This window comes from Stenella coeruleoalba (genome assembly GCF_951394435.1).
Source record: "Stenella coeruleoalba genome assembly, chromosome: 9".
Classification (NCBI taxonomy): domain Eukaryota; kingdom Metazoa; phylum Chordata; class Mammalia; order Artiodactyla; family Delphinidae; genus Stenella; species Stenella coeruleoalba.
Window position 1 is genome coordinate 91059059 of NC_137155.1, and position 22020 is coordinate 91081078.

General features: G+C 54.2%; 1 protein-coding gene across 1 annotated transcript; it reads left to right on the plus strand.

Annotated features, from left to right (window-relative positions):
* The first annotated feature begins 2223 nt into the window (after positions 1-2223).
* On the plus strand, positions 2224-21610 carry CLEC2L (C-type lectin domain family 2 member L). Its single transcript, XM_079931680.1, has 6 exons — positions 2224-2720; positions 12102-12176; positions 14497-14663; positions 15513-15613; positions 17197-17309; positions 20203-21610. Exons 1-5 carry the CDS (start codon positions 2531-2533, stop codon positions 17306-17308), a joined length of 645 nt encoding a protein of 214 aa, XP_079787806.1. The 5' UTR covers positions 2224-2530; the 3' UTR covers position 17309; positions 20203-21610.
* Positions 21611-22020: the final 410 nt, after the last annotated feature.

The window sequence follows — 22020 nt, forward strand, 5'->3', positions numbered from 1 at the left end:
CGCCACATGGCTCGGTGGCCAGGACAGGCAGCTCTGGCCCCAGAGCCCCAGCCCCAGCAGAGACTCCGTATCCCAGGAAAGCCAGGAAGCAGGGCCTGCCCGGCTCGGAGGACAGGTGCCAGCCAGGGTCTCCTTCATAAGCCTCAGGGACTCTGATACCACCTAGGAAGGACAACAGCCTTCAAAACAGACCGAGATGAAAAGGAATGCAGGACCGACGTATGCTATAACACAGATGCCCCTCGAAAACGTGCTAAGTGAGAGAAGCCAGGCACGGAAGGCCACAGAGTGTAGGATTCCAGTGATATGAAATACCCAGGCTAGGCAAACTCACAGAGACAGAAAGCAGGCTCGTGGTTGGCAGGGGCTGGAGGAGAGGGAGATGAGGGGTGACCAGCTTTCTCTTTAGGGTATGTTCTGGAATTAGATAGTGATGATGGTCGCACTATGTCGTGAATATATTATGAATGTACTCAAAGACACTGAATTGTAGACTTTAGAATGGTTAAAATGGTGAATTTTATCTCAATTTAAAAAATGAGCCGGAATTTGCTACCACCTTAGCAGATGGTGACCTGAAGTTACAATTAAGTTAATTTAAAGGAAAAGGAAAATTTTTCCCCCCAACCTCTGAGTTTGTGGGCAGGACTCATTCCTATGATCTAACCCTAAGAAAAGGAGCCTGTATCCGGAGACATAGGAGGACCCAGGTTTACCTGGGATGGAACTCTAGAGACAGGAACACGGAGTGTGTTAGAAGGTGGTAAAAACACTGCCCAAGGGAAGAAGACTGGGTCCTGATGACCTCGGAGCTCAGCCCAGTCCTGGGCTGACCAGCTCCAGACTTCTTTTATTGGACTTTCGAGTCTAAGCCTTTGCTCTTGGGGTCTTCTCTTACAGTCTGCCGAATCGAATCCAAACGAATGTGGCATCCTAGAGGATGTGTGATCTGAAGCATCAGCAGACGTTACGTGGGCAAACTGGTGTGTGAGGGGCTACAGGTTGGGATGAGAAGGACCAAGAGGAAACGTATTTCAGGCAGAGGGGAGAGAATGTTTCCTGGCCTGGAGGAAAGACAGAACACAGTTGGGTGTGTCTGGGGCCAGCAGAGAAGGGGAAGAAGGAGATGAAGCCTGAAAGAGGGGCCTTGTAGCCTTGTAAGAAGTTGGACCAGGGCTTCCCTGGTGGCCCAGTGGTTGAGAGTCCGCCTGCCGATGCAGGGCACACGGGTTCGTGCCCTGGTCTGGGAGGATCCCACATGCCGCGGAGCAGCTGGGCCCGTGAGCCATGGCCGCTGAGCCTGCGCGTCCGGAGCCTGTGCTCCGCAACGGGAGAGGTCACAACAGTGAGAGGCCCGCGTACCGCAAAAAAAAAAAAAAAGAAGAAGTTGGACCAAGCCCACAGGTAGAGGGGGCCCTGAAGGACTGGTGAGGTTCACATTTTAGGAAGATGCCTCTGGTGCTGAGACAGGAGGAAGCAAGAGCCGAGGGAGACCGTAAGGAGACTGAGGCTGCGGCCAGACAGATGAAATGGACTTGTACTTGGCGAGGGGCTGTGAGAAGGGAGCCTCTGAAAGGGACGGTTCACAGGAGTCGGTACTGATTGGATCTGGCGGTGGGGGACAGAGCAGGAAGGCTGAGGATGAGGAATCATGGGCTGAGAGACGACGCAGACGTGGGGCTGGGCGTGGAGCCGGAGGTGGCCCGGGTTCAGCCACGGAAAGAGTGCCCAAGTGAAGACCATCGAGGGAGCCCGGGCCTGGGAGTCAGAAAACCAGCCGACCGTGCGCTCGTGCGGTGCCGTCTTCAGCAATGCCCTTGACCTTTCTAATTCCGGTCCTCATCCTAAACTGGGGGTGTTGTCAGTTCATGTTTGTAAAGCCCCCTGGCACTTACTAGATGCTCAATGTTAACTGAATCTGAAAATGTTGCTCCGTCGGCACTTTGCTCTCTCGTGCTCGCCGATTCTGGCCGAAGACACAGCCCTCACCCCTCTGCTCTGGCTCCAGGGTAGCCCAGAGGAAAGCCCCTCATCTTGCTTGAGCCGCATGAACTTGATTCCCGTTTTAACAGAGGACAAGCAGGAGGCTGCCAGGTGGACCTGGATTAGAAGCCAGGGCTCCCGGCTCCAGGGTCCGCGCTCCCGGCTCCGCAGCATCTGGACTCCTGCCGAGGGGGCGGGAGGCCGGGGGGTGGGGCTGCGGGGTCCCCTCGCGCCCCGAGCCTCCTCCCTCCCTGCGCCCGCCCTGCCGCACCTCCCCGCGCTCCTCCTCCCCCGCCCCGGCTCTGCGCGGAGGCTGCGGCTCAGCGGGGCAGGCGCGGTGCGCGGGGACCCAGGCGGTGGCGGCCGCCGGGCGCAGCGGGTCCGGCGCGGGGAGCCGGGCTCAGCCTCGGCCTGCGCCAGCCCCGACCCTCGCCCACCCGAGGCCGGCCTGGGGGGCCCGCAGGGCGCGCGGAGCGCAGAGTGCGCGTCGGGCCGGGCTCCGCACCTCCGCACAGGAGCGCGGGCGCGGCGCGGCGCAGCGACAGGCATGGAGCCGGCCCAGGAGCCCCCCGCGCGGGCCCGGCCGCCGCCGCCCCCCGCCGTCCGCCCCGCGTCCGCCCCCGCCGCGCCCAGGCTGCGCTCGCCAGCCGAAGCGGAGGGCCGCGGTCCCGAGGGGCTGCTGCGGCGATCGGGGTCGGGCTACGAGGGCAGCACCAGCTGGAAGGCGGCCTTGGAGGGTAAGCGCCTAGCGGCCCTCCATCCCCCGGCCCGGGGACCCGGGAGGCGGGACAGAGTCACCTTGGCCGGTCTCCCGGTGGGGAGAGCGGGGAGCGCGACTCTGGAACCCAGAGGATTGCCAGGGCATCAGATGACACATTGTGGGGCGGTGGGGAACAGGTAACTGGGGACCACCTATAGTTCAACCTTGACCCTGTCTCTGCAGCTAACTCCCTCTTTGACCTTGGGAGCAGGTTTCACGCTCTGAGCCTGTTTCCTTATGAGTGAAGGGGGACAGTTACTGTCCGGCACTCACCCGATAGGCATATTGAGAGAGTGGCTTGACCCTGTAGCAGTGAAAGTGCTTTGGGCAAAGTGACAAAAGCTATGGACCCCGACGCGGTGCTAATGCCCCGTGAGAAGGGGGTTGGGGGATGGGGCGCTGGTGGTGCCTGGAGGGAGAATCGGCCAGAGGGCCTTCCCTGCAAGTCGGGGGTCCCACCTACCTCTTCCAGTCAGAGGGGCTCACGGCCTGACCCCTGACTGGCCAAGGGGGCGGTCACCAAAGTGGAAGACAGATTTCAAGTTCATGAGTTCAGTTAACTTGTGTGACCACTTGTGCGTTGTGGGAGGTGCTGGAGCTGCCCGGAGGGCTGGTACTCTGGACACCCGGAGTCCAAAGGCCGAGGACCTTCCTGGATGGCATCAACTAGGGAAGCCCAGGACCTGGATCACCCAACCATTAGGGAAGGAGTGTCAGAAAAGGAGGGCTTCCTGGAGTAGGTGACCTCTTAGGAGGTGTGGAAAGAGAAAGATGGGTGCACCAGGCTCGAGGAGTGACACGTTCAGGGCTCAAGTGGCGAGGACTCGCCTGTGCCTTGTGGGGAACTGACCTCCAGAATACCAGGATCGGGGTGAGGCGCGGTGAGAAGAGAGGAGTCTGGAGGGCCCAGACCGTGAGTGGCCACCCAGGCCTTGCCAAAGTGTGTGGACTTTGTCTGAAGCGGCTGTTGAGAGATTTGAAGCATAGAATGAGACAGTGGGGGGCCCTTGGAGAAGTGGTGGTGGCCCAGAGGGGTCAGAGCAAGGCCAGGTCAGTGAGGAAGGCGGGGCCGTGGTCAGGGGAGGGACATAACCAGTGCCAGCCAGGGCAGGTGCCTGGCCAAGCAGGGAGAGGGGGGGACAGTTCTGTCAGCATTTGGCCCAAAGGCTGGTAGGCCAAGGGACACAGATGGCCTGAGGAGGGGCTGTGCAGACTCTGAGGGGAAAGCTGGACACCTGGATGGTGATTTGGGACAAAGGAGGCAAAGATGTTGGAACTCAGTGTGGGACAGCCATTGCAGAGGACCTTCGGTCTGGGGAGAGCTGAGCTGAATAAAGGGGGACAAACCCTCTCTTTGTCGTGTACCTTCGGGCTCACTGTTAGATTTGCCTGTGACTCCCTGCTTCCCTCCTGCCCAAGTTATTTCTTGAAGTTGCTCACGCCTCTTGCCTGTATTTCTCCACTCGCTCATGCGGAAGCATTTCTCCAGGGGCTGCCCTGACCTCATTCTAACCCCCAGGGCTTAGGGGCCACTTCAGGGGTGGTGCGGCCTCTTTCAGTGCCTCCGGCTGGCTGGCCCCCGTCTTACCTCCCATCCTGACCTTGGCCCCTTCTGCGTCCCACTCCCAGCCATGGCTGGGCCGACCACCTGCAAGTTAGGCTGAAGAAGAAGCCGCACGCCCGGCAGGAAATGGCCCGGGGGTCTCTCAGGACACTGGGTCTTCCAGGCCCTGTGGAGTCTAGCCCACTCTGTGCTCAGTGCCCACCTGTGGCCCAGCCTCGTCTCGCCTGTCTGGACATGGCTCCCTGCCTGGCCTGGCTCTGTGTCTCGTGGCACCTCCGGCCCCTGTCCTCGTTCCCGTGGTCCACCAGGAGCAGCCCCACCCTGGTGCCTGTGGACCTTGGGGGCTCAGCATCTGGGGCCTGTGGGCCTTTTCCACAGGAGTTTTAGAATGTGGAGTTTGTGTCCCTGCCAGGGGCCTCCCCTCCACTGGTCCCGAGTATCTCCTCGGTGTTCCCTGGGCGCCGCGTCTCCTGCGGGGAGAGGGGAGCTCTCGGACCACGATGGTGCTCTCCAGGGTCCTGCCGTGTGCTTATCCCCCCACATTCACGCACTCTTCCTCACCTCCCACAAACACTCCTGGAGGCCCCACTGTTCCAGCGCAGCTCTAGGCACTGGGAACATCCCTGCCCTTGCAGAAATCACAGGACAGGGGCTGAGGCAGCCTGCTGCAGTGCAAAGAGCACTGATTCTGGAGTTGGGTAAGCCTGAGCCAGATCCTTCCACTGCCAGCGGGCTGGCAGGTTTTCAAACTTGTCTGAGCCTCAGTTTCTTCATCTGCTAAGCAAGATAAGGATTTCTGCCTCTCGGGGCTACACAGACAAAGGTGCTGGGGTGTAGGCTGTGTGCAGGTGATCCCTTTCCCCAGTCCCTAGAGCCCGGCATCCCTGATGAGGGAACCCAGGGAAAGTGTATGACCAACTGCTCAACTGAAATCCTTTGACTGCTCGTCTGCCTACTGTGAGTCCACTTCCGGCCCCAAACTGAAGTCCTTATAATGAGCACAGTCCACAGACCCTGAGAAACACCCGTGATGGGATGAGGGGTCTGCCAGGCCTGGGGACCAAGGGGTTTTGCAGCCCTTGCTTAGCCAAGCATCTGTCTTGAGACTTCTTGATTTGACCAAGCTGAACCCTCAGGGGGCCTGTGCTCCTGAATCACCACGTACCGAATATTTATCAAGTACCTACAAAGTGCGAGCCCCGTGCTGGGGCTTTCACAATAGCTGTCGTGTTTAACCCTCACATCTGCCCTTGCAGGGGCTTGGTGAGTGTTGTACCTATCTTATATATGAGGAAACTGAGACTCAGAGAGGCTAAGTGTCTTGCCCAAGGATGCACGTTGCTCTCTCACTCGTGAAATCCCGTTGGGTTTGCCACGAGGCCCTCTGATGTGAAACCTCTTACTCTGTCCTGAGCTGACCAACATGCGGCTTGGGGAGGCTAATTGGAGAGAATCAAATTGTGCTTCTGACGCATGTAGCCCCCCTCCCCGCGCTCCTGAGACAGCCCTGCCACCTCCGGCAGATGCTTTTTCCTCTTCACAGGTTAAGTGACGTGGAAAACGTCTTAAATCTGAAGCTGGGATTACAGCCCAGGTCTTTAAGACTCTCCTTCGATGAACAGTTAGCTTTATAAATAGGAAGCCAAACAGAAATTCTCCTGATTGAGTCCTCTCCCTGTGGATATTAACCTTTCCTTCCACCCTCAGCCTTGGGGGACAGGCTGGGAAAGTGATCCAGAGCTCCCGCCTGGATTCTGGAAAGACTGGAGGTGATGGGAGACGGGAATATTTCTGGCATTGGGGTAGGGAGGGTGAGGAAAAGCAGCCTAGGGGTACAGGAGTGGGGACAGAGTGATTCTGCAAATCTCAGGCTATAGATTTTCCAGTGCTCACCAATTCTGAATTTTTAATGTTGAAAGTTTCTTGATAAGACATAAACCCACAACTTCCTGCTCAAAACCACACACATGCATTTAGCAAAGCCTCTTAAAAATGTAAAAATTACCAAACTCTGCATTTGATAGTCTGTGACAGTCAAGAGTATGCTTTCCAGGCCGTGGCCCTGGCAACTTAGAGACGTCAGCTATGATTCTCTTTTGCACTGTGGATGTGAGGGTGTTGGGAGATCTGTCTGGGCTTGGGTGCCAGGCTTTTTTCAGTTGTTCCTTCTAACACTAGGCTAAGTCATATACATTTATAACATAAATAAACTGCCCCCTCAAACTCCATCTAATAAGGGCCATTGCATAGAAGGAAGGACTGCTGAGTTAGACATTTGTAACGGCTTGAATTGTATCCCCCCCAAAGAGATATGTTGAAGTGCTAACTCCCCAGCACCTCAGAATCTGCCCTTATTTGGAAATATGGTCATTGCAGTTGTAATTAGTTCAGAGGGGGGCATACTGGAGCAGGGTGGGCTCCTAACCCAATATGACTGGTGTCCTTATAAGAGGTGGTCACATGAAGACAAAGAGACACACAGGGAGAAGGATGTGACAACGAAGGCCGAGACTGCAGTGACGCAGCTGCCAGCCAACCAGCATGAACGAGGACAAGGCAAGGCAACCAGCACAAACGAGGACAAGGCAAGGAAGGATTTCCCTACAGGTCTCAGAGGGAGCACAGCCCCGCTGACAACTTGATCGTGGACTTCCAGCCTCCAGAACCGCGAGACAACACACTTCCGGTGTTTGAAGCCCCCTGCTTTGTGGTGCTTTGTTACGTCAACCTAGGAAACTAATACAACATTGTTTTGGCGTGTCAGACTCTAGCGCACCCTCTCTCTGTCCACAGCGCAGCAGCCAGAGCAGTTATCCCCATGAGAGGATGAAGAGAGTCCTCAGTTCTGGCAATGCCGGAGACACAGGCACAGACTCCCCTTTCCCTGAAAGCAGGTGTATATCCGCACGGCCAAGGGCATTGTCATTCAGGGTAGCTAGATTCCCTCTGTGTTCTTTAGTATCAGTGGGTGCTCTGTAACATGCAAGGCAATGACCGAGCCCTGTTATAAGGAACCCAAACGTAAGGAAAGCACTGCCCTCACCCTAGAGAAGCCCATGGGTAACTGCTAACACTGAGGGAGAGCTTACCGTGCCAGGCACTGCTCTAAGGCCTATACGTTGAATGCTCATAAAATTCTAAGAGGGAGACACTATTATGACTTCATTTGAAAGACGAGGAAAAGGAAATAAAATGGAAGCTAAGTAGCTTTGCCACTAAAAAGTGGCAGAGCTGGGATTTGAACCCCCGTGAAGTGGCTGACGATGCTATGCTCTTATTGCAGTGCCAGGGTTATAGAAGAGGATTGAGAGGCATTTAAAGAAGGGAAAGGAGGGACTTCCCTGGTGGTCCAGTGGTTAAGACTCTGCACTCCCAATGCAGGGGGCCTGGGTTTGATCCCTGGTCGGGGAACTAAGATCCCACATACCGCAACTAAGCCTGCGCGAGCTGCAACAAAGACCCAGTGCAGCCAAAAAGAATTAAAAAATAAAAAAAATAAAGAAGGGAAAGGCAGGATTCATACGCAGCTCAAGGGGATTAGTCTTACAACAAGCTGCCCCTGAGGACAGCACAGCAGATACAGAAGGAGCCCAGCCCTCGAGGGCAGGCGTGAGCCTGTTTTTACTGTGCCGGAAGGCACCCACCTCTGGACTCCTGGTCACTTGCCAGTATAGACCGTGCTCATAGGAAGGACTCCCGGATGTCTGTTGGACTTGCAAGTAAAGATGGCAGACTGCGTTTATTTTCTTCCTCTTCCAAAGCTCATTAATACAACCGTAAAGGGATTTTTAAAAGGTCACAAGGATAACAAGAACAGGAGACAAAACAATAGCAACGAGGGGCTTCCCTGGTGGCGCAGTGGTTAAGAATCCGCCTGCCAAGGCAGGGGACACGGGTTCGAGCCCTGGTCCAGGAGGATCCCACATGCCCCGGAGCAACTAAGCCCGTGCGCCACAACTACTGAGCCTGCGCGCTAGAGCTTGCAAGCCACAACTACTGAAGCCCGTGCGCCTAGAGCCCGTGCTCCGCAACAAGAGAAGCCACCGCAATGAGAAGCCCGCGCACTGCAATGAAGAGTAGCCCCCACTCGCCACAACTAGAGAAAGCCTGGCGGTGCAATGAAGACCCAATGCAGCCAAACATAAATAAATAAATTTAACAAACAAACAAACACATAGGGATCAACGATGGTGTAACTGACACTGAATCCACTGGCCTGAGAAAGTTCAGGAAGCAGAGGAGCAACCTGAGTCACAAACAGGAACCCCACAGCGCAGAGACCGGGGCACCAGTCAGCACGGCCGTGAATGAAGAGGGAGCTGAAATCAGGAGGGCTGGTTGAACACGTGTTAGGAAGACTTCAAATCCCCCAATCCTCTCCCCACCCTGTGAGCCCATCCCCAGCCCTCTGCCTTGGGGAGAGAGGGCCTCCGGACACCAACACACTTGAGAGCAAGCAGTTAAGGCGACATTTATGTATTGAGGGCTCAGGTTGGCCTCCTAGCCTCTTTTCCCAGCCAAGCCTACACCCTCCAGGAGGGAAAACAGAAGAGCAGTCTCCAGGGACACTGACCCAAGAGGAAAAACCCCAGGAGGTCAACAAACAGCCTTGAGGACCAGCCCGTCACTCTGCCACGACCCTCACAGTTAATAAGCCCCCCTTCCTGTCTCAGAGGTGCCAGTGAAGTCCTATTCCTCCTGCCTTAATCATGAACAAATAACCAAGGATCTCCAGACATCTGAGGAAAGTCTCTGACATGGAAGCTAGAGATCAAAACAAATGAACAGGAAAAAAAAACAGTTTGGAGAAAACAGAGATTATACAGATTAAACTTTCTGCCCACCGCTCCCCCACCCCCTCTGGAGCCCCCCTCCCCCCCAAAAAAACCCTAAAAAACTATCAGTAATATCCTCAGAGAGATAAGAGAAAATTTTGCATCATTAAAATAAGAACAGGGGGCTTCCCTGGTGGCGCAGTGGTTGAGAGTCCGCCTGTCGATGCAGGGGACACGGGTTCGTGCCCCGGTCCGGGAAGATCCCACATGCTGCGGAGCGGCTGGGCCCGTGAGCCATGGCCGCTGAGCCTGTGCTCCGCAGTGGGAGAGGCCACAACAGTGAGAGGCCCGCGTACCGCAAAAGAAAAAAAAAAAAATAGAACAGGATGTTTTAAGAGGGAGTATTCAGGGAACAGCATCAACAAACCCAAAAAAACCTTAGCAGTTAAAAATAATTGTAGAAATAAAAGATTCAGTAGAGAGTGGGAAGATAAAGTTGAAAAAAATCTTCAGGAAATAGCAAAGGCAAAGTGGATATGAGGGCTTCCTCTCTCCTCTCTGGTGGCTCTTCCTTTTCTAATAAGGGCACTAATCCCATCCTGGGGGCCCTCACCAAGAATGGAATCTGCTGGTACCTTGATCTTGGACTTCCTTGCCTCCAGAATTGTGAGAGAGGAGTGTCTGTTGTTTCAGCACCCAGTCTGTGGTTTTTGTTAGCGCAGCCTGTGCAGACTGAGTCAAAGGTGAAGTAGAATTCCTGATTTTGCCTCATCAGCTTAAAGGAGTTTTGAAGTTGTAATGATGAGCACACAGAAGTGTAAGCAAAGGAAAATGATTAATTACAGGGAAACAAGAAGTTGTGTAGAAATAGAGATCATAATACACTGCATAGCTTTCCTGGGAGTAGCATTTACATTGCCCTATGAAAAGAACACCTAATGATCAGTGTAACACAAACTATGATGTTGAGAGAGCAGGTAGTGTGTGCGTGGTCAGGATGGGGACAGTCATGCAGAGAATTAAATCTTCCTCATTACTGTGGGAAGTTAATAAGTAGTGTCTTAAATAGAAAAGTCAAAAAGTATTGACATACGCAAAGCTTTTAGAGATTTGGAGGTAAATACCAAAAGAATTAGCTAAAAGGGTTGGAAGTAGTTGCCTCTGTGGAAGGGGCAATGTTCTTGGGTTGTTAGTTTGTCTAGTGAAGCTGATAGAATTTCTTAACTTCAGATCTGTTGCTTTTCAGATCTTGATAAAGGACCAGGTTTCTTTTCCCAATTTGTTGTGAAGTACAATACAGACAAATTACTAGAAACAGTATCAGGCACTTGGATGTCACAGCAATGCTGAATTGCTGTAAGTTTCTAGATACTTCCTCTTGATTTTGGTACCTAGCTCGTCATGGGTGAGTAATGGTGGACAGCCCAGCACTGGGCTGTGGAGACACTTCTTTCATCTATACACACATATAACTTTTTTTTTTTTTTTTTGCGGTATGCAGGCCTCTCACTGCTGTGGCCTCTCCCGTTGGGGAGCACAGGCTCCGGACGTGCAGGCCCAGGGGCCACGGCTCACGGGCCCAGCCGCTCCACGGCATGTGGGATCTTCCCGGACCAGGGCACGAACCCGGGTCCCCTGCATCGGCAGGCGGACTCTCAACCGCTGCGCCACCAGGGAGGCCCCCACATATAACTTTTAAAAAGTTTTAAAAATGGCTAAAAATAGAAAGGGAGTTCTCACCTACTAGGATGGCTATAACAAACAAAAATGGAAACTAACAAGTGTTGGTGAAGAGATGGAGAAATTAGAACACTTGTGCGTTGGCATTGCTGGTAGGATGCAAAATCGTGCAGCAGCAGTGGAAGACAGTTTGGTGGTTCCTCAAAAAGTTAAATGTAGAATTACTATATGATCCAGCAATTCCACTCCTAGGTATATACCCAAAAGAATTGAAAATAGACTCAAACAGATATTTGCCAATGTTCATAGCAGCATTCTTTACAATAACCAAAAGATGGAAATAGCCCAAGTGTCTGTCAATGGATGGATGGATGGATAGATGAACAAAATGTATATAACTATACAATGGAATATTATTCAGCCATGAAAAAGGAATGAAATTCTGATGTGCTACGACATGGATGAACCTTGCAAACATTATGTTAAGTGAAAGAAGTCAGACCCAAAAGGACAGATATTGTATGATTTCACTTACATGAGGTTCCTAGAATAGGTGAATTTATAGAGACAGAAAGCAGATTAGAGGTTACCAGGGGCTGGAAGGAGGTGGGAATGAGGTGTTAATGCTTAATTGGTACCGAGTTTCTGTCTGGGGTAATGAAAACATTTTGCAAATAGACAGTGGAATTTTGCAAATTCACAGTGCACAACCTTGTGGATATAATTAATGCCACAAATTGCACCCTTAAAAATGGTTAAGATGCCAACTTTTATGTTATGTATATTTTATCACAAAAGACCTTTCAAAGACCCTGTGTCTGAAGTCTAAAAGGGTTCTTTCATTAAACATCAACTTAAAATTTTAGGTGAAAACAATAAATATAAATTTAAAAGGGAGAAGCCAGAGGATCGGGAAAGCTTTCGCGAAGAGAATGGGGGGTGTGGGGCAGGATTTCAAGAGACTGCAGTGGAGGAGAAGAAATTCGGGAGCAAAGACCCAGCTGAAGGGCTGTGAGGACGGACTCGGGTATTTCAAGGAGTCCGTCTGGCTGAAACCAGGGATGAGGTAGAGAAGCAGCAGGAGATGAAAGATTGGAAAATTCCGACAGCCACAGAAGGAGTTCAAGTGCGTAGCCCCGGAGGGAGGGTTCTTAAGCAGGGGGATCGCAGAATCGGACAGACCCGTGCTTTAGAACGGCACCTCAGACTGCGGCATCAGAGTCTCCTGGAGGGCTTGTTCAAACACAGCCCCAGAGCTTCTCACTATCAGGACTTGGGGCCGGAGGCGGGGATGGGTGGTGGGGATGTGCCAGGTAATAACCCCCTTCTCTCTCCTCAGACACCACCACGCGTCTCCTGCTGGGGGCCATCGCAGTGCTTCTGTTCGCCATCCTGGTGGTGATGAGCATACTGGGTGAGCATAGATGTCAGAGCATTTATGCAATTCAGTTCCTACACACCTCGTCAAGGGCATGTCTAATTAGGTAAAGAAAGGTTCCAGACATACCGCCAATTCAGTGGGGTCAAAGCAAATAGGAAATAGAGTGTTGGTTCTAGATGAGATTTTAGCCTAAAATAGTACATTCACACATCGACTATACCTGTCCTCTTTGCTAAGCCGTGCAGCGAAAGTGGAGATGTTAACTTAGGTACGTTCACAAAAATGCTTCGGGAATGCAGAACAAACTTGGTGTGTGTTAGTCACGTAATGCTTCTTGAAGGAGACGGTTTGGGTTACGGGCCTTAGAGATCTCATTCACTCACTCAACAAACATTTATTGAGCCCGGCTGTGTGTCAGGCCCCGGGCTAAGTGTTGGAGATTTTTAAAAATGTATGACATCAACTTCCCTGCCCAGTGGTAGAGGTGTTACTGCCTGGGGGCTTCCCAGAGGTGGGGAACACATGTGCTAACCCCTGAAGAATGAATAGTTTCCTAGAGAGCAGGAGGTAGAGGGACCAGAGCATTCCAAGGGGGAGAGGCCTGAGAAACACGTAGTGGCAGGTAGGACTGAAAGGGGTGAAGAAGGAATGCAAAAGGGGAAACTGCTACTAAGCAAGGGAGGCGAGGCTATACGACCCTGGGATTTGCTGCATTTAATGGATTCAAGTCAAAGTACGTCATGGCTTCTGAAGGGTTTGCAAAGTGACTTCAAGACCTCTGTCTTTCATCTTCGAGAAGCACCCTAAGACCTCAAAATGGGAGGAAAATCCACTGATAACATCAATTCCTACCAAACCCTCACCTGTAGGGCATGCAGGCTACACAAGGAGCTGTGAGTACTTAGCAAGGAATGTGACGAGCGCTGGGGTGAGCCTGGGTTCACCTAGACTAATTGTTACAAATCAAATTGTTCTGTTGCTAGGTTGGGAGGACAGGGCAATGTGTAAACACAGCATATTGAGATTGCGGTAAAACACAAGAGTCCCTGGAGATCCTCGTGGGAATGCATGGCCAGCAGGTCTAAGTGGGCCTGGAGCTCATTGAGCAGGCATGCCAGAGTGCCCATTAATTAACTGGTGTTGGTGTGGTGGTAGCTCCCCTGGGGGCTCGAGTACCATGGACTTGTTCTTGCCTCTGTCCTGGTCTACATTTTAGTCAATCTCTTGTATGAGAACAAACAAAAAAATATGCTGACGGAATCTGCAGGTGAAACACTTCAAAGAGGAATGCTCAATATGACAGATGAAAAAGAAATCAAGATTAAAATTTATCTTCAGAAACTCAAAAGAGCCAATGTGATTGAGATGACTGTGGAAGAAATAAACACAAGATCCTGCATTTGGATTTCAATGTGATTTACACATGTTCTGGACAGGGGAGACCTGGCTTAGGAAGAGATCATAGGAAAATAGTTGGCGAGTATGGCTGAATTCCTTTTGGCAAGGAGGCTTAGAGAATCTCATGGAAGTTCTGGGCCTCCTTCCCAGAAAAGTGCACATAGGCACATATAAGCAGATTCTTCTCACTGGAGCATCTGAAGACTGGAAAACCCACAGCAGCTGGAAGGGGTACGGTGATCACTGCTGGGTGGTGGACCACAGCTGACGTGTCCCAGCCTGTTCTGGTGGCAGCATTTCACTGGTGATGTGGGCACACCGTACTGAGCCGGGCAGGATGGAGAAGGCTCTGGAGTCCCTGCAAGGGACTGTGGAAGGGACGGTGTCTGTTCAATCCTGGAAGAGGGGAGGCAGGGGTCCTTCTTCAAGTAGGAGGTGGAAGACAGACCAGGTCTGTCCGGGTCACTCCAGAGGCAGATCCTGGACCCACAGGTTCCAGGTCATGGGAAGGCAGGTTGGAACTCAAAAATTGCAAAGGATCTTTCCAGCAATTCAGCAGTGTTAGCTGATGAGGGTGTGGCCAATGAGAGCAGGCCCATCGGGACGGTTCCCACCCTGGCTGGAGAGAGAGGACGCATGGCCCCCAGGTCCCTTCCAAGTCCAAGTTTCTCGGGTTCCACGCCTCGGGGAGTTCGGAGAGAGAGAGGAGAGCTTAACCCAGGGGCCTAACCTGCTGTCACTTCCCCTTGGGGCAGCGTCCCAAATTCCTCTTCCTTACTCATTTAGCCACCAGCCTTTTACCTGCCAGGGACTGTGACAGGCGCTCCCCCGAGGCATGTGGCTGATGGGCACCTAAGTGGAGGCAGGTGGAGGGAGTGGCGGGGAGCTTGGGGGGCCCTGGGGGGCCGCACAGAGGCCCGCTGTGCTGGTGGATACTGACCCCTCTTCCCTGCAGCTTCCAAGGGCTGCATCAAGTGCGAGGCGCCCTGCCCGGAGGACTGGCTGCTCTACGGAAGGAAATGCTACTTCTTTTCTGAGGAACCGAGAGACTGGAACACGGGCAGGCAGTACTGTCGCGGCCACGAGGCGGCGCTGGCAGTGATCCAGAGCCAGAAGGAGCTGGTGCGTGCTGGTGGGGCGGGGACCTTCGGGGACAGCCCTGCCCCAAGGACCTGGTGTCCCCTGTGACCTGTTTCCAGAGCACAGCCTGGGGTGGGGGGTGCAGGTGGGCTCCATGGGGTCTGAGCAGGTCCACGAGGGGCTCTTGTTTCCACCGCTATTGTCAAGGCCAACTATGTCCACCAGAGGCCGGTTTGCTGAGCTCAACTCGGTATTGAAGCGTGAGCATTACACATTATACCTGCACTTGTGAAATGAAAAATCGCGTTGGCTTCTTCTGCTAGTCCAAATCAGGGCCTGATCTCTCATTTAACACAGTTATATCACTAGAAATGTGAAAGAAACACAATTAGTGGGTCCCTTGGCCATTTTGGGTTTTGAGGGCAACAGTTCATGCAATCCAAATTAGCAGAAAATCTAAGTCGCTTCCGTTTTTCTCTGATACACAGTCTGATAGCTCCTTTCGGCAGAGAAAGGCCCAGGAATATGCGGGTAGAAGGACATCCAGCCTGAGCTTTGAGCTGTGTCCCAGATAACCCATCAAGTAGGCAGTTCCAGGCTTCCTGAAAGTGAGGAACGCAGGCATGCTGGCCCACTGAGCCTGTTCCAGGCTTCCTGGCCCAGTGGTGCACTCCCAGAGCCCGGGTCCCTTGGAGGCCGTCGCAGGCAGCTCCACGTGAGCGCAGGGTGTCTGTAACCCCAGCTCCTCACTCTTGGGATGCAGTGAGGCGTCACCCTCTCCACGTCTATGCATCTTGGGAGCCAGTCTTCCAAGCTGAGGTTAGTCTGGGCACGTGTGAGCAGTCAGGAGACCGCACCTGACTCTGAGGTTTCCCTCTTTCCTTGGTGCAGGAATTCATGTTCAAGTTCACACGGAGGGAGCCCTGGATTGGTCTGCGCAGAGTGGGAGACGAATTCCACTGGGTCAACGGGGACCCGTTTGACCCAGACACGTGAGCTGAGGCTTCATCTTCTGGCCAAGGAGCTTAGACCGGGGAAGCCATAGCCTCCCGGACGCACCTTCTGAAGAACCTGGTTTTATGCCAGCTGGAGCCACTCACCTCTAGGGTCAGGGGTGTGGGACAGAGACGCAGTCATGATAATGGCTTTACCACTCTCTCCCTGGTAAAGTCCAGCCTGGTTTGGTGGCCCTGCTCCACGTAGGCAACAGAGCTTCCTGCTGCTGGAAAGGGCCCGGGCTCTTTCCATCTTGGGCTCCCCAGTCCATCTGCACGGCTCAGTGTGGCTCAGGGAAAGGGAGGACATGCCCTGGACATCCCTCTGCGTTGGCCAGAACTTAGCTTCACGGCCACACCTGACTGCAAGGGAGGGTGGGAGGTGGGGCCTCTGTTCTGGGAGGCCACGTGTCACCTAAACCTTGTCACTGTGGGAGAAATGGGATCTGAACCCTGGGCACCAGGAGGGTTCCCTTAGAGAAAACACCTATTGAGGGTGTTGGTGGTGTGTGCAGTGGTGGTATTATTTGTGTGGCCCACGTGGTATGGCGGGGAGTGTGTGATGGGTTGGTGGGTGTGCAAAGCCAGGGACTGTTTGCGGGGCGATGGTGGCAGGAGTCGTGGGTGTAGGGGCAGTTTAGGATTAAGGAGACGCAGAGCAGCACACACAGGGGAGTAAGAACCTCAGCTTCTGACGTAGACTCTAAGGCTGGAGGACTAGGCCCGCGGAGCCGGGCGGGGGCACAGCTGCCGACCTGACGTGAACTGCGGCCCGTGACAACTCCTTCCCTGTGCCGGCTTCTCCCTGTCTCCTGCACCTGTCTTTGTCCTCACTGCCTCTTCCTTGTTTTCTTTTTTTTTCCTTCTCTTTCCTTGTCCTGCCCTCATCCCAGATCTGTTCTTAGAGCTGCTGAGAACGTCTTGCCCTTGCTGCTCCCACCTCTCCCCTTCTGGAAGCTTCCTGCTCCCGGAACCCAGGGAGCCCTGGAGGCTGGGGTCCCCAGAGCACTGACTACCTGACGACCAGCGGGCCTTGGGGCCACACTTCTCTGACATCGAGGTGGTCCTGGCCCCCCTTCTCCCTCTTGGGGTCCTCCTGATGCCCTCTCTTATGAGACCCCAGCTCCAGCCTTGGCAGGGGGCTCAGGTCAGGGTGACCAAATGAGGTGAAGAAGAAGTGTTGAGATTCAAAAGGGATGATGTTAGGCAGGGAGAACCCCCCCTGTGCTAGACACAGGAGGTGCAGGCAGGGCGCTGTGGGGAAGGTGGGTGTGTGGAGCGTGGTCCTAGACGGGGCCCCGGGTTCCTGGGATGAGTGAGCTGAGCCCGACAGGAATGGCGGAGCCGGATGGAGGAGTGCAGGGTGCGTCCCAGAAACACCCGTGGGCATCACCGGGGGGCTGGAGCCGTGATGCACTGTCTGGAGGCGACGGGAGCCACGCTAGCAAGGTCTGTGGGGGCCGACTGTCCCGGAAGGCTGCTCCAGAGGGAAGGACAAGTCATAGGGCCTCTGGGGCTGCCCAGTGACAGGCCGCGTCTGCCAGGTCATGAGTGCCTGGTCTCTTCTCTCCCCGCCACAGATTCCCCATCTCGGGCCCGGGGGAGTGCGTCTTCGTGGAGCCCACCAGGCTGGTGTCGACGGAGTGTTTGATGACCCGGCCCTGGGTGTGCAGCAAGATGGCCTATACATGAGGTGGGTCAGGCCAGGGGCGGCCCTCCAGCCAGCCTCCGAGGCCTGCCAGCCTCGTCTCCAAGCGAAGCAGTGAGGAGGTTGCCTTCTGCCCCTGGGCGCTCCCCCAGGCCCCGGAGTCTTGGTCCCTGGTCTCCTTGGCCCCAGGCAGGTCCTGTGGCTCGGCAGTCAAATCCCATGAGTCAGTAGCACAGCAGGCATCTGTCCCCAGCCACACATGCACACTGACACGCTCACGCATGCCCACAAGGGCACACAGCCCCCGCTCAAATTCAGAGTCCACCCTTAGTCACCCCAACAAGTCCCTCCCTGGCCCTATCCTGGAACATTCCCTCCTCCGGAGGCCCTGGTGCTCTGAGGAAGGCTGGGGGCTGACAGGCTGCGGTACTGTCCACACAGACGGGCCCCCTCCCCATGCATCTCTCTCCTGGTTGCTGGGGAGGCCAGAAGGGAAGCCCCCTCGCCTGGGCCCAGCATCCACCATCCTTGCCTCGCCTGGGGTCTCAGGCAGGCCCCTGCTGTGTCCGCGGTGCTGCCGTGTTGGTCACTGATGGACTAAAGAGACGACTGGCGTCCAGAGAAGTCGGCTGCCATTTGTTCCAGGATCATGGCTTGGGGGAGGGGCATGTCTCTGGGTGCCCGTCCTTGGAGGGACATGACCAAGAGGCACCGGTGTGGCAGGCGGCATGTGTAGCAAGCCAGGCCAAAAACACACTCTGTGGCCTCAGGGCACCGTTTAATGTTGCCAGGCCACTGAGTTATTCTCAGATGTCTGAGGGGTGTGCTCCATCTGGTTCCTTCATTACTATTCAACTCAGCATGACAAACATTGATCCACTCCTACGTCGCGCCAGACACCACACTAGGCATGGGGACCCACAGCTTCATCCCCCAAGGAGCGCACAGGGAGCAGAGGAAACAGCTTGGAAAGCACTAGAACGTTCTGGAACCCAGTTGAAGGATGGCTTATTCTGCCTTAGGGGAAGATGGGGTGAAGGAAGCAGGAGGATGAGCCACGGAGAAGAGATGATGTTCATGTTGGGCCAGTTAAGAGTTTGTGCAGGTGCTGGGGCCCCTTCCTGTGCCCCCTTGGTCTGCCTGGAGAGGAAGCGGGGACAGGGGTGTGGGGGGAGGCTGGCGGTTCCCCTGGGCCTACAGGGGCTGCAGGTGCCACCCTCTCCAATGCACACATGTGGAGCCCAGAGCAAGCTGCGGCCGGGTGAGACACAGCCAGCCCGCGTGGGAGCCGCGTGTGTGAATCTGGGTCCCGGCCCATCTTCAGAAAATGGCTCACAGGGAAACAGGTCCTGCTCTGCTCGGCTCAGTCCTTTTACTGTCAGTTTTCAGACAAAACTGTCAGCTTGGGTTCGTTGAGCTTTTTGAAAGCTTTCCAGGTATTTAGTAAAATCTGGGGATTTTGTGGTTTCATATTTTATCTTTACGGGAAAGCCAGCGTGGAACCTGAGTATGCAATAAAGAAGCTAAGGGAATTCAGTGCGGCCTGTGGAGGGGTGGCGGGAGCCCACCGCCTTCCCAGCCCCTGTGGGGAAGTGTGTTGAGGGGCTGGAATTGAGGAAGTGGTCAGCTGCCGCTACTGCTGCTTGGGTTGGTCAGAGGTCCGGGTGGTAAGTGGGAGGGCGTCTCTCCCTCACGCCAGTTCTCACCAGTATCTTCCCCTCAAAGTTGGGCTCATTGCTTTCCACATGGCACCTCATTTAAGTCTCTCAGAAAGACCCTGAGGCACGTAATGCTGCCACGGGTGACAAAACGTCCTGGACGGGGTGGGCTAGAGCTGTGCTCTCATCCTGTCCTGTGGGTTCCGGCGGGAAGAAGGGCGCCACGACGTGGGTGGGGAGGGAGCAGTGTGGGACGGCAGGGACCGAGGAACCCGGGCCACTGGGATCTTAGTTCTCATTCAATATGCACAGCCTGCTGCCTCAAGGCACACTGGCAGATGAGCTCTCTAGCCTTGGGCTTGCCCTGGGACCGCACAACAATTTTAAGTCCGGTAGAGCTAAGAGGAACTCTGACCCAAGGTCACGGGTGTTTTATGAGCTCTCTTATCTGTTCCGACGAGGAAGACCAAAACAAAACACTGGCACGCCAAACTTCAGAAACATTGAGTATTCTTCCAAAGGTTATACACCAACCAGGCACCCGCACCTCCCACGTGGGCGGAGCCAGGCTGGGTGGGCGGGGCCGCGGAGTCGGGTGCAGTTGGGGCCGGCGGCCACAGGTGCAGCACGGAGGCCGGACGCTCTGCCGGTTTCGGAGCTCGAGCTGGCCCCCCCTCGGTGGAGCGTAGGAGGAGGTGTTGGCGGCAGGCCCAAGGGACCACCCTTACTCCAGCCCCACTCCTCAGCCCCTTTGGAGGATTTGCCCCTGGAGTTGAGAAGGTGCTTGGCTGGGAGCCTGGGCGGCTGCGCCCTGGGTGAATTTGACCCCGCACGGCAGCCCTGTCCTCGGCGTAGCCCCTGGAGCCGGCAGGATGCGGGTAGAAGGCTGGAGCACGCACACCAGGTCACCCTCAGACGTCCTTTGTGAAGATGGAGGGACGGGGTTAGTTTTTGCAGGAGGACTCACTTGGAGGTAGCGTTTGTTGCCGTGCTGGTGGGTTTCACTAGTGTTTGCTTAGTAAACCCTCCTACAACCTTACAGATGAGGACGCAGGCTCAGGGCGGTTAAGGGACTTGCTCTACTGCTGTACATCACAGGCCTAGGAGGTGGTGGAAGGGGAGGCGGGGTGGAAGGGGCCACCTTGGGAGAGGACGTGGGGTGCCCACAGGCGATTTTTTTCCTGTGCACTTTTATCGTCGTCGTTGTATGGTTTTCAGGTGAATTTCCCCTAGGGAGGGGGTAATGCAAATACTGAGTTCCGTCCTTCTCTCCCTTCAAGGTCCAGCTCGAGCTCCCTGGGACTCCTTCCAGGATAGCGGCAGCCCTCAGTGACCACTCCCTCACCCCAGCAACTCCAGCACTTAAGACTGAGCCTCCTCTCACACCTCCGGAGTCTCTCGGAAGTTTTCATCTGTGACTCATCTCTAAAGTCATCTGACCGCTCTTGGCATCTGACTATAAGCCCCTGGATAGCAGGGATTATGTGTCACTGGCCTCTTTGTAGCACACACAGCATGTGCTCAAAAAAAATTGTTGTATATGACAGTAAGGTTGCCCCCAAATGTCATCTCTGAAACTCTTTGCCACGGTGGGAGACAGCAGTGGCCGGCCATCATAAGAGGCTCGTCTTTTTGGCTTTGGTGGGCGTGGCTTTTTGGCTTTGGTGGGCGTGGCATGGTTTTAGAGGCCCGGCAAGATGCACTCTTTAGTTTGTTTTGCTTCAGTTAAGTTAGCTCGCTCACATTCCCTAAGCACGTAGATACTGGGCGGGCTGAGTGGCGGTGACAGGGAGCATCCAGGCCGTGAGGGAGGGAGAGCTGCCTTCGCCTCCAGAACATCCTCTCCATCATACACAGAGCCCCGCTGGCGAGGGCAAGGAGCTGGCTGCGAGTGGAAACCAGGCCCGGGGAGGGTTTCCATCAGGGACTGCGGCTGGTGGCTGAAGATTCCTGTGGTCACCAGGATATTATGCTAACATCACTGTGCTGTTTGTGAAAGACGACCTGGTTTTCAGAAATGCCCACTGTCTGCTGTGTATTTACATCAGGAGGGGGTGGAGGTAGAGGAGGTAACTGCTCTTTCCTTAGTCCGTAAAGAACTCCAAACTGGGAGCAAGTATGAGATTCAAACAGGGGTCATCCAGAAAACCTCCTGCCGTGCCCATCAGAGATCCCCCGTCTCAGCCTGGAGTGGACACACACTTTGCCTGACTCAGAAGACCTGCCCGAGTCTAGTCTGGGGCCAGCTCTACCAACAAGCAGATGTGTAGCTCAGGCTGCTGTGCTCAACCTCCCTGACCCCAGGCTTCACCTCTAATATAAAGTAGAAATCGTGCCTGCCCTGCCTACCTCACAGGGTTTTGAGAACTGTAGATGTTAGAATTTCAGGGATTAGAAATTATCGACCCCATTCTCACTATCCATGAGACCACGAGAGGTTAAATAACACGTCCAAGGTCACGCATCTAGCCACGCATCTAGTGGCAGAGCTAGATCTCAGGTCTTGTGGCTCCTCTATTCGTTGTTGATACTATTATTGCACGTATCATGCTTTGTTTGTTTACCTGTCCACCATCCACGCAGAAGTGTAAGCCCCTAGAGGGCAGGGATCCACTCTCACGCCCCTTTTTTCTCTAGCGCCTGGTACATACTAAAGGTGCTCAATAAACGTGTGTTGACCTAAACTGATCTTGACTCCTAGTTCAAGGGCTCCTTCTTCTACACCATGCTGTCTCTGATCTCAGAAATCTGTACTGCCAGTCCAGCTGCCCACAAAAAGTATGCAAACTTGCAGATGTTTTAGAGAAAAAGATAAGATGCTCAACTGCCTTGCAATGTGCTTTAGGGTCCTGTAGTCTAGAGCACAGATTCCATTTGAATAAAGACATACACATCTAAGACAAAATTGTAGTAACAATGAACACTAGTTAAGAGCTTATTAGGGCCAGCCATTCATACAAAGTGCCTGGCCCATAGTAAGTGCTTAAAAATTATCATCTTGGCTTCCCTGGTGGTGCAGTGGCTAAGAATCCGCCTGCCAATGCAGGTGACACGGGTTCAAGCCCTGGTCCGGGAAAATCCCACATGCCACGGAGCAG